This window comes from Dromiciops gliroides, chromosome 4, assembly GCF_019393635.1.
Source record: "Dromiciops gliroides isolate mDroGli1 chromosome 4, mDroGli1.pri, whole genome shotgun sequence".
NCBI classification, from domain to species: domain Eukaryota; kingdom Metazoa; phylum Chordata; class Mammalia; order Microbiotheria; family Microbiotheriidae; genus Dromiciops; species Dromiciops gliroides.
Window position 1 is genome coordinate 142518736 of NC_057864.1, and position 18108 is coordinate 142536843.

The 18108-nt window shown below is 40.4% G+C and overlaps 1 protein-coding gene across 1 annotated transcript in view; it reads right to left on the reverse strand.

Annotated features, from left to right (window-relative positions):
* MTR (5-methyltetrahydrofolate-homocysteine methyltransferase) overlaps nt 1–18108 on the reverse strand; it is a 127435-nt gene that overhangs the window by 97671 nt on the left and 11656 nt on the right. Inside the window, exons 3-5 of the mRNA XM_043962581.1 lie at nt 14045–14256; nt 6777–6866; nt 224–293 (exon numbers count right to left, since the gene is read on the reverse strand). Of these exons, the coding sequence (XP_043818516.1) occupies nt 224–293; nt 6777–6866; nt 14045–14256 (372 nt within the window). The remainder of the gene's footprint in view (nt 1–223; nt 294–6776; nt 6867–14044; nt 14257–18108) is intronic.

Here is an 18108-nt window from a genome sequence, read left to right on the forward strand (position 1 = left end):
GGGGGAGGGAGGGGGAACAACACACCAACCACTGAGTTCTAAATACATAAGGAAGCCAAGGCCCTCATTACAGAGTTAACATGTAATAGGACTGCAGATGTCAGGCCAAAGAGGCACAGAGAGCTAAAATGAATGGAAGATAACCAGTTTGCAGGCTAGCAAGGAGAAGGAAGACAAAGGGTCAGGGAGGGGTGTGGGGCTGGGATGAGAAGGAGTTCTTTACCTGTCTGGGAAGTTACATCATCTGCTGCCTTTCTAGCCACTTCTGCTGAACATTTGTTCAGCCGATAAGCCTTAAAACAAAAATGGCAAAGGTTATTCTTTCCTGCATTTCTCCCCCACAGAGAAGAGAATAAACAAATGAAATTATCACAGAAACGTACTATACTAACTCTAAGTCCCAAATGAGAAAACATTGTCCCCAGTAAAGAGTCAAAGGACCTTCTATAGGAAACTTAACTAAGATGGTGAAGGGCTTTAGGTTCATAACCTATGAGAATTTATTAAAGAACCAGGTATGTCATCTTGGAGTGAAGAAGCCTCACTTTAAACTATAATACAAAGCAGCAATCATCAAAACTGTTTGGTGCTGGCTAAAGAACAAAGAAATCAATCAGTGGAACAGACTAGGTACACAACATACAGAAGAGAAGAAACTAGCATTATAATTTTCAACAAACTCAAAGACTCCAAGTACTGACACAAGGATTCAACAAAAACTTCGGGGAAAACTAGAAAGCAGTTTGGCAGAAACTGGGCTGAGAGCAGCTTTCACACGATATGATAATAGTTTCAAGGGGTAGACAGGTGACTCTATGGATAGAGCACTGGCCTTGAAGTTGAGAGGACTTGAATTCAAATCTGACCTCAGACACTTAATAGCTGTGTGACCCTAAGCTCAAGTCACTTAACCCCAATTGGCTCAAATAATAAGATAAGTTCTAAACAGACAGATGACTTAGATATAAAAAGAAAGGAAATACCTATAGAGAGATTTTTTTTCCCCAGTTAACTGTTTTACTTCTAATTTTAAAGTGCATTTAGTTTCATTTATGCAAAACTTTTCCAATTTTATATAATCAAAAGTATCTTTTAACTTCTAAGAACTTCTCTATGCCTTCTTTGGTCATTAACTCTTCCTCTATCCATAAATGCAACAGATGTTACTTCTTTCCTTGCTCCTCTAACTTGGTGGAGCTATAGAGGGGTATATATCCATTCTGGAAAGTAATTTGGAACCATCCCCCAAAAGTTACTAATTCAAAAAAAAAAGAGAGAGAGAGAGAATTTGGGGGCAACTGGATGAAGCAGTGGATAAAGCACCAGCTCTGGATTCAGGAGGACCTGAGTTCAAATCCGGCCTCAGACATTTGACACTTACTAGCTGTGTGACCCTAGGCAAGTCACTTAACCCTCACTGCCCCCCCCCCACAAAAAAAATTTAATTTAATTTTTAAAACAATTTTTAAAAATCAAAAAAAAAAGGAGAGAATTCATTTCAGGAGGGGACATGACGTTTGTGTTCAAGTATTTGAAAAAGCATTATGTGGAAGAGATATTAAAGTTGATCTGATCTGCCACAAAGAACAGAAATGGATACAATGAATGGAAGTTGCAGAGATGCAAAATTTAGGCTTGATGTAAGGAACAATTTCTCCAACAAGCAAATTATCCAAAAGTGCAATGAGCTACTTTGGAATTTAATGATTCTTCCTCATTGGAAGTCTTTAAGCAATAACTGAATGACCATATATTGTAATCAAGATAATTGGGGTGTGCCCCCCCCCCGCCCCGCCTCGAGCAGAGCACTGCCTTGGACTTGATGGTTGTTGAGGTCCCTTCTAACTCTGAAAAATTTTGCAATTCTTTGAGTAAGCTGACAAAAGGAACTCATTAGTCTTAAATGCCCTAAGTTTTCTCTTTATTTATGATGGTCAAGGAATGGAGTATTCTGGTTAATAGAGAATTGACATTTAAGCAACCAGGAGAAAATATATAGACATGGGCTGAAATCTGGTGACCTGGATTCTAGCCAAAGTTCTGTCACTCACTGTGTGATTTTAATCAAGTCACCTGACCTCTCTGGGGAGTGCATAGACTATATAATCTCTAAATTTCCTTTTAGCTCTAACACTCTGTAATCTGGTCCACGGGATACTTGGACTACCAAACATATTTCAGGTAGGATTTAAATTAGATGACATCTAAAACCTAAAGCAAAGATTCTACAGAACTGATATTCTAATTTTTTGAAAATTATAGGACCATAAAATGGACTTAAAAACCTAAGGAACATAGAGGGGCAGCCAGGTGGCACAGTGAATAGAGCACCAGCCCTGGATTCAGGAGGACCTGAGTTCAAATCCAGCCTCAGACACTTGACACTTACTAGCTGTGTGACCCTGGGCAAGTCACTTAATCCCAATAGCCTCACCAAAAAAAAAATTAATTAAAACCTAAGGAACATAATTTAAACATGTGGTGATCCAGAAAAAACTTTATAATTCTGGAATATTTCACTGTCATCATCTTAAGCAGTAATTATCACTGTACAAGCAAAATGCTTCTTTTCCAGAGATTTCCAGTAGACAGAAATGTCAGATAAACCAGCTTTTAACATGCATTTCATTTTTAACTCTATAAACAAGGCATGCATATGGGGGTCTTTTGAAACATCTCTATTCGAGGAGAGGAATAAGGAATGCCAGAGCATTCTTGACTGCCTTCAGTTAGTAACACAAATTTTCTGGGAGAGAAAAGCACTAAGGTATGTATCACACATTCTCACTACAGCATATTGTAAAACTGGAAGCAGGGAAGCCATAAGTTGCTTAAAAGAAATCATGTCAGCCTCCAAATACTAAAGATAGCTCACAAAAATCCAGCACACCCAGCGCCTATCACATAATAAGCATCCCTTTCATCTTATTATCACTTGCCCATAAAGGAAGCCCATTAGAAAATTAATGGGTAGGGGCAGCTAGGTGGCGCAGTGGATAAAGCACCGGCCCTGGAGTCAGGAGTACCTGAGTTCAAATCTGGCCTCAGACACTTAACACTTACTAGCTGTGTGACCCTGGGCAAGTCACTTAACCCCAATTGCCTCACTAAAAAAAAAAAAAAAAGAAAATTAATGGGTAGAGAGCAAAGTAATTAGAACCAAGAGAACAATATACCCCATGACCACAATAATACAAAGGAAAACAACCCCAAAAAGAAATCAGAACTTAGCTATATGCAATGACCTGTCCTGATTCCAAAGTGCTGATGAAGCATACCTTCGCTAGGCAGAGAGGTCGGAAACTATGGATTTGGAACAAAATATATGTTTTTAAGCCATGATCACACATAGTTTGTTTTGCTTAAAGAGACTTCTTTGTTACAAATAAAGGTCCCAACAAGATGAGATGGAGTTACTGGAAAGTGAGACCACTATTTTTTTTTAATCAACATCAATTTTTGAAGTAAGACAGAACTAGAAACAAAGCATCTTCCCATCCATCAGGAGATGGCCACACAAACTGTGATTATATGAATGGAATGGAATATTCCTGTGCTATGTAACAAATGATAACCATATAAAGAATACAGAGAAGTATGGGAAGAATGCTATGAACTGTGTTGAAGCCTGGAACTGGGACTCTGCTCTGTTTCTGGGGTCAGATCCACATAGAGCAGGGTCCAAGTTTGAGGCTCCAACACAGTCTGAAATCCATTGGGGAATATCCAGGTCAAGAAATCTCAAACTAAAGGGGAGCCTGAAGTTTTTTCCCCCTAAACCTGCAGAGCTGTCAAATAGGCTAATAGTAACTGAATCTAGCATGAGTTCACTAGAACTCTTAACAGGGCAAGCCCATAGATATATTGCTCGGACGCAAATCCAGGGTCAAGAACTTGAAAAGCTCAGATCAGAAAAGCAGAAATTAGACTCTACCCTAAGAAGAGTCCACTTTAGGAGAACCGGAAGCTCAAGCTGTTCTGAGATTCTGGAATAATACAACAGTCAATGCCCTAAGAAAGCAACAGCCAGATCAACCCAGAAATTCCCTCCAGAAACACACAGAGCCCAACCCTAACATCAAGTCCAAAAAGTCAGGAAGTAGGCTGGAAGAATGAGTAAAGAAATAAACCAAAAAAAGATCCCCACAATAAAAAAGTATAGAAATTCAAGGCAATGGCTCTAAAACAGCTAAAAGCAATGCCTCAAAGAAAAACACCTTGGGCAATGATTCAACTAGAATGCCTATAAAAGATGAAGCAAGAGTTTTAAAATGTCTGTAAATAAAATGAGCTACAGTAAAAAACTGGAAAAGAAATGAGAGTTAAGGAGAAAGGAACTGGTAAGGAAATTAGCAATTTGTCACAAGATACAAAACCAAGCAAGAAACTCCTTGAAAGCTAGAATGGACCAGATAGAAGATAATAACCCCAAGAAGCCAGAGGAAATTTTAAAACAAAATCAAAAGACAGGGGCAAAAAATGTTAAATGTAAAAAGTATCTTATAGCAAAAATAACTAACCCAGAAAAGAGATTGAAAGGACAGAACTTCATAATCATAGTACTACCTGAGAGCCATGCCCCACCCCCTTTGCAGTGGGCAAAGTCTAAATATAAAGAATACACCAGTCATCTCTTGAAAAAAAACCCAAAATGAAAACTTACAGGAACATGCTAGTCAAAATCCAGAGCTTCCTAATCAAAGAAAAAATAGTACAAACAGCCAAAAAAGAAAGAATTCAAGTAGCAAGAAGTTACAGTCAGGATCACACACAACTTAGCAGTCACCATTACAAAAGAAAAAAAACTTCAAACACAACATTCCAAAAGGCAAAGGATAACAACCAGCAAAATGGAATAAAATAAAGCAACTTGACAATAATTAAAAAGTAGCTTTATAAAATAATGTAATAGAGTACAACATCAACTGCAGTAGCACGAAGAATAAAAGAATGGTCAGGGTGGAAGTGAGGCTGATAGGAAAAGCTTTCCTGTAAAAGACATCTGACCTATAGCAGACATCTGGGCAAGAGGGCATTTGGACATGAATCCTTTGGGACTATCATTTGCAAAAAAAAATGTAAAGAGACAATCTCTACCCCTGAGTTATTACTTAACCAAACACTAAGGGAGGAAAAAAAAGACCTATAAACAGAGGACTTAAAGCATTTCTGATGAAAAGACCAGAGCCCCATCAACACTCTGAAGTGTAATCACAGGAGTAAAGAGGAACACAAAAAGGCAAATACAAGTGAACCATCATAAGAAATAAACTGTTTACATTCTAATATGAGGGGATGATATATGTATCCCCTCAGAATTCTATCATAACTAGGGATCACAGAGGGAGTCTAATTTAACAGAGGGCCTAGGGTTGATTCTATTATGTTTTGATGATCTTAGAAAGAAAATGGAAAGGGAGGGGAAGTGAAATACTGTATGTTAGTGGGAGGGAAGGGAGAGGAAGAATGTAGAAAATTATCCAATACAATCAAGTACACAAATATAAATCCATACAAACAAGAAGGGTAGATAATTGATCCTCACTCTGATCTGAACTAATCAGAGGAGAAAAATACACACACACAGAGACACACAAAATTGAGTACAGAAATGCATTTCATTCAACAGGGAAAGGGGAGTTAGAGATAAAAGAGAAAGGGTAGGTTAAGGGAGGAAATAAATCGAAGCAAAACAAACTGTAAGGATGTACACAAATATTTCTAGCTACTCTTTTCTTTTTTTTTCTTCTTTTTTTAGTGAGGCAATTGGGGTCAAGTGACTTGCCCAGGGTCACACAGCTAGTGTTAAGTGTCTGAGGCCGGATCCGAACCCAGGTACTCCTGACTCCAGGGCCGGTGCTTTATCCACTGCGCCACCTAGCTGCCCCTAGCTACTCTTTTCATGATGGCAAAGATTTGGAAAGTGAGGGAGCACCCATCCATTAGGGAATGGCTGAACAATCTCTGACAGATGCATAAGATAGAATACTACTGTGCTGTAAGAAATGATGAAGGATCTGATTTCAGAGAAGCCTGGGAAAATTTGTAGGAACTGATGAAGAATGAAGTGAACAGAACCAAGGGAATAATTTATTCAATAACGATATTATAAAGACAATTTTGAGAGACTGAGTAACTATAATGACTTAGTAACCAACCACGATTCACAACTCATGATGAAACACATGCAATTCACCTCCTAGTAAAAATGTGATGGACTCAGAGCACAGAATGAGACTTTTTTTTAGACGTGACCAATACAAAAATTTCTTTTGCTTGACTATGCATGTTTGTGATGGGGTTTTGGTTTTTTTCTCTTCCTCCGTGAAGGGGGAAGGTGGGAAAGAGATATGGTAAGATTTCTGGTCATTAAAAAAAGAAAATTTGGGGGGCAGCTAGGTGACGCAGTGGATAGAGTGCTGGCCCTGGATTCAGGAGGACCTGAATTCAAATCCGGCCTCAGACATTTAACACTTACTAGCTGTGTGACCCTGGGCAAGTCACTTAACCCCAATTGCCTCACCAAAAAAAAAAAAAAAATTTAATGAAATTAAAATTTTAAACAATGGTTTTCTGGAAAGAAGAGGAAGAAATATTTGGAACTTAAAGTGTTATAAAAGCAAAAGATAAGAATTTTTTTTAATTTAAAATAGCAATAAACTTTAAAATAAAAAGAAAATGAATGAATTGCCATGTACCAAAGTAGAAGAGATACAATCAGTATAGCGCCAGAATTTAGTAAGCCTCTCAGCTAGGAAGTAACATCAAATTCTTACCAAGTGTTCAAGGCCGTAGTCAGCCTGGGCAACTCTGGTGCTGCTAAAAGTATTTGTTTCAATAATATCTGCTCCTGCCATCAAGTACTCCTGGAAAAAAAAAAAATAACAACAATGGTAATGTTGACAAGCATTTATCAATCTATCTCTAACCAGCTATTACTTAGCAACTGCTATTTGCAAGGGCCCTGTGCTAGGAGGCACAGAGAATACAAAGAAGCACTGACATAGCCCCTTTCCTCAGAAAGCTCATTACCCAACTGGTGAGACAAGACACATGGAAATTGAGTACCTCAACTACAATTTAAAAGTGCTGTTAGAAGATATAACAGTGCACCCAGGTTGGGAACACAGAGACAAGAGGCTGGAAGGGAAGGGAGGCCAAAGAGAGAGAAGGCTACCCAGAAGAAAATGTCTGACCTACATGAATCTGGGCATGATTGCCTCTGGACATGGATCTCTTCACGGATCAGCCACAAAAACAGGAGAAGAGACCCTCTCTACCCTTCAGTTATTACTTAACCAAACACGACTGGAGAACTTAGACTAAAAGAAGGGACACCAATGTTAATCCAAATGACATAGAAGAAAAGCAACTATGGGTTAGAAAATATCATCAGGGGCAGCTAGGTGGCGCAGTGGATAAAGCCCCGGCCCTGGACTCAGGAGTACCTGAGTTCAAATCCGGCCTCAGACACTTGACACTTACTAGCTGTGTGACCCTGGCCAAGTCACTTAACCCCCATTGCCCCGCAAAAAAAAAAAGAAAGAAAGAAAGAAAATATCATCACTACACGGCCACTGGTCATTAGCAGTCTGGCCCCTGTTAATATACATTGGCCATATGGTCTTGCAATTCAGAAAAGGTTCTAGTGAAATTTCTGTTCACTAGGGGGTTTATATAAAGCATTCTCACAAGATCATCAATGTCTCCTCCTCCTCCTCCTCTTAACAATGATAATAATAATCAATAGCATGTATATCGTGCTTTAAGTTTTGCAAAGCTCTTTATAAATATTATCTCATCTGATCCATTTTACAGATAAGGAAACCGCAATGAAGTAACTCGCTCAAGGTCACAGGTGATATGTGTGGCTCCAAATACACTATGGCACACAGCCTCTGCCCTTATGGTTTCTATCAAAAATGTCTCATGGTTACAAAGTACTTTCCTCACACCAATCCCATCCAAGGGCAGTGGCCTTTATTCACCTGCCTTACTAACGTGCCCCTAAGATGGTCTACCTGCCCAGCTTTCTGCCCCATCAACTCCTCAAGAACACTGAGCACAAAGTGAAGGAAGGGCAAGATTTCACTCACTGATCACAACACACACATACATACATACACATACACACACACACACACACACACACACTTGCCTCCTCAGGTTCATTACTATCCCTCTGATAAGATTATTTATCTCTAATAGAGCAATGAATATGAAAGCTAGGATGGAGAAAAGTACAAGTATATATATTTTTTACAAATGGAAAAACTGAGGCTCTGAACAATTTCATGATTGTTCCTCAGTGACACAGCTCACAGTCATCAGAGCGAGAATGAGAACCTCAGGTCTCCTGATTCCAAGCCCCGTATGGCTTATCCTCTCTACTAAGCTGCCTGTTTCTTGATCTTGAACAATACGACTGTCTTTACAACCAGTCAAAATCATCCTTTTCTGAAATCTTGGGAAACACCCTGCCCGTCTTTATGGGATTCTGCAGACTGGCCATGATTGAGTCAATCATAGCTTGTCAGTCGTCCAAAAGCAACATTAGAATGTAATAAAGCTCACCATTTATTTGACTTTATTTGCTCTTGAGGTCAGGGTGTCCCTGAGAGAGTTTCAGGAGTCATCAGGGTCTCATCTCTAGACAAGTACCTTCTGCAATTGGCTAATCCCATCCATTAACCTTCCCAGCTGCCACTTCAAAGGCTGACATGTTCTGACACTGCCTCCAATTCTGGAGCTGAACCCTCAATGTTCCTGGTACCCTATGTAATGACTACATCTAAATCAGTCAAATCAATCGAAAAGCATTTATTAAGCATTTACTATGTGACAGACACTATGCTAAGGGTGGGGATACGAGGGAAGTTAATGGAGCTCTAATAAAGGAGAGACATGCCAGTAATTAGGCACAGACAAGTCACGTGGAGATCATTTCAGAGGGGAAAGCACTGAGTGTTAAGAGGCCTAAGGAAAGCTTCCTGCAGAAGGTGGGATTTCAGCCAAGCATTGACGTGAGCCAGAGCATCTAAGAGGCAGAGGTAAGGAGGAGGAGGGAGAGTATTCCAAGGGTGAAGGCACAGCCAGTGGTGCAAAGGTACAGCAATGAAATGTCATGGGTGAGGAACAGCAAGAAGGCCAGCAGAGCCAGAGCCTGGCATGCAGGCACAGGGGGTAAAATGAAAGAAGACTGGAAAGGTCAGAAAATGGCCCAGGTCATAAAAAGCTGGAAATGCCAGACTAGAGATTTGATCCTGGAGAGTAACAGGAGTCATTAGAGTTTACTGAGTAGGGGAAGGGGAGAAGGAAGTCACATGAACAGATCTACAATATATATATATATATAATAAAGTACTTTTAAAAAGCATTATAGATTTTTCTTTCACTTTCACAATGAATCTCCCTCTGGAAAAAGGAAAGGGTGGGGATCATTTGGAAATTAAGGTGATAGAAAAATTTTTAAATGAGATGTCAAATATTATTTTTATAACTCTGCTCTTATGTGGATGAAAAAAATTACTGGTCTTCTTCAATCCTGTTCGATGGAGGAAACTTCTTTCAACTTCTGTAGACCCTGGGCCTTGCTGTTCATGACCATTACACCACAAAATTCAAGGGGAAAGAAAACCCACGGGAACTGACTGAAGCTGACAGTTGCCTACAAATCTCCAGGGCATTTTGCCTTCTAAGGGGGGGCCAAGAACAAGCTCTGCACATGACATGATAAGATATGTCACTGGGTCCTCTTTTGTCCTAGCCCCTAAGCAGCTGTCTCACCAATGTGGCCTACTGGTCAGACTGGTCAAGAGATTCTGGGTATTCTAGGGTGCAGGGGGAAAAACCAAACCAACCAACCTCAAATTCAGATCAATAACCACTAAGGACCTAATTAAAACAAGGTCCTGTGCTTAGGAACTAGGGATACTGCACCAGGCACAGAATCTTACCAATGATGCCATTGCTGGGTCCCCTCATGTATGAAGAACACATATTAATCCTTCCTGAAGGGAAAGGAATTTAATAGTTCAATGATCCAATCCCACCACATCCTAAATAACTGAATGTTTAGGTCGCTAAATGACATGGTGGAAAGAGTATTAGACCTGGAGTCCTCTTCTGTTGTGGAGATACTGGGGGTAGGGTGGAATTATACTGATTATTTTCAGAGTTTAAATCCTGTGTCAGTCAAGTAAGAACTAGTTGCATGACCCTGGGCAAGTCACTTGACTTTTTAGCTTAAGTTTCCTCATCCAGAAAATGGGGATAATTTCAATACCTACCCCACAGAGTTATTGTAAGGATTAAAAATATATGTAAAGCAGCTAGATGGTGCAGTGGATAAAGCACAGGCCCTGGATTCAGGAGTACCTGAGTTCAAATCCGGCCTCAGACTCCTGGCACTTACGAGCTGTGTGACCCTGGGAAAGTCACTTAACCCCCATTGACCCACAAAAACAAACAAACAAAAAACGAAAAACTTTGGGGCAGCTAGGTGGCACAGTGGATAAAGCACCAGCCCTGGAGTCAGGAGTACTTGAGTTCAAATCTGGCCTAAGACACTTACTAGCTGTGTGACCCTGGGCAAGTCACTTAACCCCAACTGCCTCATTAAAAAAAATATATATATGTAAAGCACTTAGAAACACATATAAATGGTAGTTATTATGTTAACTATAGGCTCTAGTCCATCCACTAACCTCCAAACCACATTTTTTTTGAGAAGGCATTAGTTATCATCATCATTTGTTGTTTTGTTTTGTTTTTTACTCAGCTGGGGGCCCACTAATCCATATATAAGTATCCCTGAAGACCACTTAAAACTAAGTCACTTTACAACATCATCTATATTTTATTGTATGTTTATTTCTTTTGTTAACTATTTCCCAATTACATTTTAATCTGGTTAGGAGTATACCCGAATTAATTACGTAATATTTTTATCCCCATTTTAAATCTGGGGAAACTGAGGCAGACAGCTTAAGCAACTTGCCCAGGGTCACACAACTAGCTAGTCTTTGAAAGGGAATTTCCTCATCTATTTACACTCACAATATCACTGATGCAGTAAAAAATAATTATTATATTATAGACTCTCATTTCTGTGTCTTGATAACATAAAAATGGCACATTTTATTTATTTCTGAAATAAAACATTTTTAGATATGCTTAAATTCACTTTACTGTCTTGTCCCTAGTATAGTTTAGGAAAGCAGCACACAGCACATGAGGGGAAGGAAGAGAAGACTCCTAGCACTATGTCCTTGCCCACAGTCTTCCTCGGCCCCAGGCCCTTAGAGCCTAGCCCAGCCCACAGCATGGAAGACAGGAAGGCCCACTAGGCCTTAAGATCTGCTCTGCTCCTACATCCTGAGGTCCCCTGGGTCTTACCATCTTCCTGCCACTTCAAGTCTCTAAGGAGCCCCAGGTCCTACCATCACCCACTACTATTATCCAAGGGCTTCCATCAGCCCTACACACACACATACACACACACACACACACACACACACACACAGATGGAGAAACTCCAGTGGCTTCCTATGATCACCACCCCCTCTCCCAGGATCAGATACAAAATCCTCTGTTTGGCATTCAAAGCCCTTTATAACCTGGTCATCCTGGCTCCCCTCCTACCTTTCCAGTCTTTTTAGATCTTACTCCCTAACACGTACCCTTCCACCCAATGACTCTGGCCTCCTGGCTGTTGATGAACAAGGCATTCCATCTCCAAACTTCGGGCATTCTCTCCAGCTGGCCCCCATGCCTGAAATGCTCGACCTCCTCCACTCAAACTACTGACCTTCCTGGCTTCCTTTAAGTCTCAATTAAAATCCCACCTTCTACAGGAAGCCTCCCCCAACTCCTTTCAAATTCCAGTGTCTTCCCTCTGTTAATGGTCTTCTATTTATCCTGTGTACACAGTTTGCTTTGTGTATATTTGTTTTTATGTCATCTCCCCTATTTTATTATAAGCTCCTTGAGGACAGGGACTGTCTTTTACCTCATTTTGTATCCCCAGCCCTTGCACCGGGCCTGGTACACAGTAGGTGCTGAATAAATGCTGAGTGACTGAAAAACAGATGTACATATATGTGTGAGTGTGTGTGTGTGTGTAAAGTGCATTGTAAACTTTAAAGTACCATATAAAATATTATTGTTGTGGTGTCTGTGGCTGTTATTGTTAAGTGCTTACTATCTAAGATTCTATGATGTGCCAGGCACTATTCAAGGTGACAAGGAAGGACACAGATACAAATATGAGATGGGGGGCAGCTAGGTGGTGCAGTGGGTAAAGCATCGGTCTTGGAGTCAGGAGGACCTGAGTTCAAATCCAACCTCAGACACTTTACACTTACTAGCTGTGTGACCCTGAGCAAGTCACTTAACTCTGGTAGCACAATGAGGATTGCCCCACCAAAAAAAAAGAGATGGTCCTTCTCTTCAAAAAGCTTGCATTCTTACATTCACCCACCCACAAATCCACAGGATCCTCATGCTTTTCCATTCTAAAAGTTTAGTGAAAGAACTGATTATTTAGCCTCTGCTTTTCCTGAAAAGGAAAAGGCTTTTTTCAAGGGACCATGTAGGAGGAGGCATTTAAAAAATATTTGCTCAATTCCATTGAAGTCTCTGTTTCCATTCTAAATGAGCATGGAGCAAGAGAAATGTGTTCCGACCTTCTTTGTCTTTCTCCACCCAAATGGTCTTCTACACTGTACAAGTACAAAGCCACCCCCTATGACCTATCCCCTTAGTCCTCACAGATATCACCCAGTTGCTTAATTATCTGCATGGAGACAAAGACTAAGAATTATTCTGTGTCCACAGGACTTTTTCCTTAGCTGAGCAGTAACTGAGTAGTGGCTCTTCCCTAAAAGAAAACCTTTCTCATTTTGAGAGTTAATGTTGTTTCTCCTCTACCTGCGCCTCTGAAATATGCCCAAAGGTACAAGGACACATTCAATGACCCTCAAAGGTCCCTTCTAGTCCTCTGAGTCAACAAATCTTAAACACCCTCCAAAATATGCCATCTTAAAAATAATGATGCAATCAAAAATGTAAAGTGCCCAGAACCAAGCTCTGAGATAAACTGCATGATTTATAGGAACTGGCTTTTATTCTCCAGGGGTTTCATGTAGGCAGGGATCTTGCCTTCTCATATCCCTTCATGCTTTAGGATATATGGCTCCACATAATATAGACACTCAATAACAGAATGAACAGAAAGTACCTTCCACCTCTACAAAATCTCTGGAATCCGTCCCCTTTGTTCTCATCAGCAAGTCCTCTGTTCACAAACTTTTAATGGCTCCCTAGAGCCTCCCAAGTAAAGTTCAAATTCATCTATCAGGGACAAAAGAGCCTCCAGGACCTGGGGTCACACCTGCCTTAAGTAACTTGATTTTCATCACTCTCCTTCATCCACCTACACGCCAGTCAGTTCGGACAACTCTGTGCCCCTCTGAACGCACAGTGCACACACAGAGCTCCATCTCTTTGCTCAGACTACTCCCTCTGTATGGAATGCCCTCCCTTCTCCTTTGTCTGTTAATTCCTACATATCCTTGAAAGCCCAAGTCAAATGACTCCTCCTACAGAAAGTCACCCCTCATCCCCTAGTTAGTAATTACCTTTATATATAACTTTTTTTTAAATTTTTTTAAAATTATTTTTATTTATTTAATTTTTTTTGCAGGGCAATGAGGGTTAAGTGACTTGCCCAGGGTCACACGGCTAGTAAGTGTCAAGTGTCTGAGGTCATATTTGAACTCAGGTCTTCCTGAATCCAGAGCTGGTGCTTTATCCACTGCGCCACCTAGCTGCCCCCTATATATAACTTTTATAACTCCTAATGTACATGGATAATATTGTACATGTTGGCTACCTGAGAAAGACTCCTAATGGCCTATTAGACTCTAAGTTCCCAAAAGGCAGGGACTGTATCTTATCTCCATTTCCCTCCCCAATGCCTATTACAATACTCTGTAGAGAATAAGCATTTAAAAACAGTTTGCTGTATTGTATTGTGCAATACCTGATGGATCTTGTAAATGATATCAGGCCGAGTTATGCTTAAGAGATCGTTGTTGCCTTTCAAAGGCTTGGCATGGTTTTTCAAGTCCTGTCCTCTGAAATCCTCTTCACTTAATGTATACTGTTGAATCATGGTTCCCATACCGCCATCCAACACCATGATCTTCTCCTGCAAAATGGCTTCAATATCATTCTTCAGGATTTTCTTTCCAGCTTAAAAAAAAAGATGAATAGTTTAAATCAAACAATTCATTTCAAAGATGAAATTATAAATCTTTAAGTATAAGGTACTATATAAATGTTATCTATTACTGTTGTTGCAATAATCAACCTCATGGGTTTATTGTAAGGAAATCTCTCTTTAAAGTACTATATAAATGTAGTTTACTATTTAAAAAAAAAAATGAGCAGGATGCTATCAGACCTGGAAGGACCTGCATGAGCTGATACAAAGTGAAATGTACTGCATACAAAATAATAGTAATATTGTGAGATGATCTGCTGTGAATGACTCAGTTATTTTCAGCAATTCAATGATCCAAAACAACTCTGAAGGTCTTATGAAAAATGCAATCCATCTACAGAGAGAGAACTGATGGTATTTGCATACAGATTGAAACATAATTTTTTTTGTTAGTTCCTTTATCTGAAGTTTTCTTTCACAACCTGGCTAATGTAGAAATGTTTTGTATGACTGCTCTTGTATTGCCTATATTGAATTGCTTGAGTTCGGGGAGGGGGGAGAGGAAGGAAGAGAATTTTGAACACAAAGTTTTTTTTAAAATTGATGTCAAAAATTTTAAAATAATAATATAATAAAGATGAAGTTATGCTCTCCCCAAAAAGTTGGGGAGGTTAGTTTATAGTAGAATCAAAGAATTAAATTCCCAGATTAAGCTGTAAGCCATGGCTACACTGCATGAAAAAAGGATGAATAGTAATATACTTTTGTAAAAATGCTTTAGTAAAATTATAACAATGTCTAACTGAAATAGAACATTTTGAATAGTATGATAATCACTAGCTACAGTCTTACATAATGCTCCTGGAAGCTATTATTGTCCCCATTTCAGAGAAAAGTCAAATGGTCAGAGAGTTAACTCAAGGCAAAATAGCAATCAGGGAGCTTCAAGGTCACTTTAGCTTTCAAGGATATTTCTGATGGAAAGTCCCACCACCACACACCCCCCTACCCCCACCCCCAAGTTCCCACTTCTATTGTGCAATTAGATCTCTAATAATATAATAAGCAGCAGGATTAGCAAAAGCAATTACAATACACTATTAATACAAAGTAGTCATTTTATTAGTAGTAATAGTAATAATCATGCTAAACTAATTCCTAATGAATTTTTTTAACTAAAAAAGGAGTTGTTTTATCTACCTGTGCAACAAACAGATCACAGAGCACTGAAAAAGCCAGACAGTGGGGCTGTCTATGCCAAGGGAGGACACTCTAGGCCGGATATTCTAGATTTCCAAGCGTCTATATTGTCAGTCCCCAAATACTGGAGATTTAACCATCAATACAAATTAACACCCCTTGACAGAACAGTTTCACTGTCCAAGAAAAATAGAGTACACACAGACAGCATGAACAACAGCAATGAACAGCTACCAAATGAAATCTTGCTGCCAGTACTTCATCCATGACACTCCCATTAACTGCAGGCATCCCTCATGGCTCCCTCCTGGGCCCTCTTCACTCATCCCCATTTTCTCCCAGTTAGTGACTTTCATCAGCTCCCATGAAGTCAATCATCACCTCTAAGCAGACTGATTCCCGGGTCTTCATATCCAGCCCTAATCCCCCGGGTTCTGGGTGCCAATCCCACATTGGCTGCTAGCTATTGTCCTCTATCTCTCCTCCCTGTCCTGGCTCAACTCCTTGAGAAGGCTATCTTCAATCACTGCCTCCTCTTCCTTTCCTGTCACTCTCTTCTTAACTCTGCAGTTTCATTTTCAATCTCATCATTCACCTGAAACTGCTGTCCACATCACAAATGATCTCTTAATTGTCAAATCTAATGGATTTTTCTCAATTCTAATTGTCCTTGACCTCTCTGCAGCCTTTTACACTGTTAAGCCCTGTCTTCTCATTGGTACTCTCTTTTCTACAGCTATCACAACATTGCTCTCCCCTGGTTTTCCTCCTACCTGTCAGACTGCCCCTCCTCAGTCTCCTTGGCAGGATCTTAATGCAGGTCTGCTCGATACCAGTCAGTGTCTCCCAAGGATCCATCATGGGCCCCTTTCCCTTCTATACTATTTTGCTTGATGGGGCAGCTAAGTGGCACAGTGGATAGAGTACCAGTCCTGGATTCAGGAGGACCTGAATTCAAATCTGGCCTCAGACAATTGACACATACTAGCTGTGTGACCCTGGGCAAGTCACTTAACCCCAACTGCCTCACAAAAAAAAAAGACAAAAACAAAAACAAAAAACCCAAGGGAAAAAACCCACTATTTTGCTTGGTGATCTCATCAGATCCTATGGATTCAATTTTCTATACGGATGATTCTCAGATCTATTTGTTCAACCCCAACCTTTGTCTTGACCTCCATTCTCACATTTCCACAGTACCCATTGGATATCTCAAAGTGAATGTCCCATAAACATCTGAAACTCAAAAGGTAAAGTCATTATCTTTCCCCCCAAGCCCTCCCCTCTTTCCAACTTCCTTATTACAGTCAACAGTACCTTCCCTTTCCTCCTCCCTTCCCCTCCCCTCAGTTATCTAGGCTCAAAACCTTGATGCCATCCTTGACTCTTCATTCTCTTTCAACTCTCCATATCTGATCTGTTATCAAGTCCTGTCATTTCTATCTTCCAAACATATCTCACATATGCCTCCTTCTCTGACATTGCCACCACGCAGGTCCATGCCCTCATCACCTTACCTCTGATCTACTGCAATAATCTACTGGTTGGTCTCCCTGCACTGTCTCTCCCCTTCTAGGCCATCCTCTATTAAGTTGTCAAGTTGATCTCCCTGAGCCAAGGTCTGACAACATAACATCACCCCATCCTCCCCAATCATCATGTTAGACCACCATCCTCCCAGTCACTTAGGCTAGAAGCCCAATTGTCCATCTCAACTCCTCCCTGACTTTTATTCCCTCATGTTGAACTAGGTGTCAATTTCTATTGATTTTATCTTCCTAGCATCTCTCAGATATGCACCTCTTTTTCCTCAGATGCTCCCACCATCACGGTGCATGCCCTCATCACCTAATACCTGGATTATTGCAACAGCCTGGTAGGTGGTTTCCCTGCCTCTGGTCCATCGACCCTCCACTCAGCCATCAAACTGATCTTACTAAAGCACAGATATGCCCATGACACCCCCTGTCCCCAAATTAAATAAATTTCACTGGCTTCCTATTATTTCCAAGATCAAACATAAAAAATCCTGTTGGCATTTAAAGCCCTTCATAACCTTGCTTGTTTGCACATAATTGCTTGCATCTTGTCCCCTCCATTAGACTGTAAGCTCCTTTAGAGCAGGGACTTTTTGGGCTTTTCATCCCCTAGTGACCGGCACATAGTAGGTACTTAATATATGCTTATTGACTGACTTTTTAGTTTTGGGGTTTTTTTTGTTTGTTTTGGTTTTTGGTTTTTTTTCGGGGCAATGGGGGTTAAGTGACTTGCCCAGGGTCACACAGCTAGTAAGTATCAAGTGTCTGAGGCCAGATTTGAACTCAGGTACTCCTGAATCCAGGGCCGGTGCTTTATCCACTGACTGACTTTTTAAACTCAATATGTTCAAAACTGAACTCATTATCTTTTCCCCTAAAACCTCCTGCATTTTCTAAATTATTTCTGTTAAAAGTACCACAATCGGGCAGCTAGATGGCGCAGTGGATAGAGCACCGGCCCTGGAGTCAGGAGGACCTGAGTTCAAATCTGGTCTCAGACACTTAACACTTACTGGCTGTGTGACCCTGGGCAAGTCACTTAACCCTCATTGCCCCGCAAAAAAAGAAAATCCAATTCAATACAAGTCATGACATCACCCTGATGTCATGGACCTTTTTGAAAATGAAGGACAAACAACAACA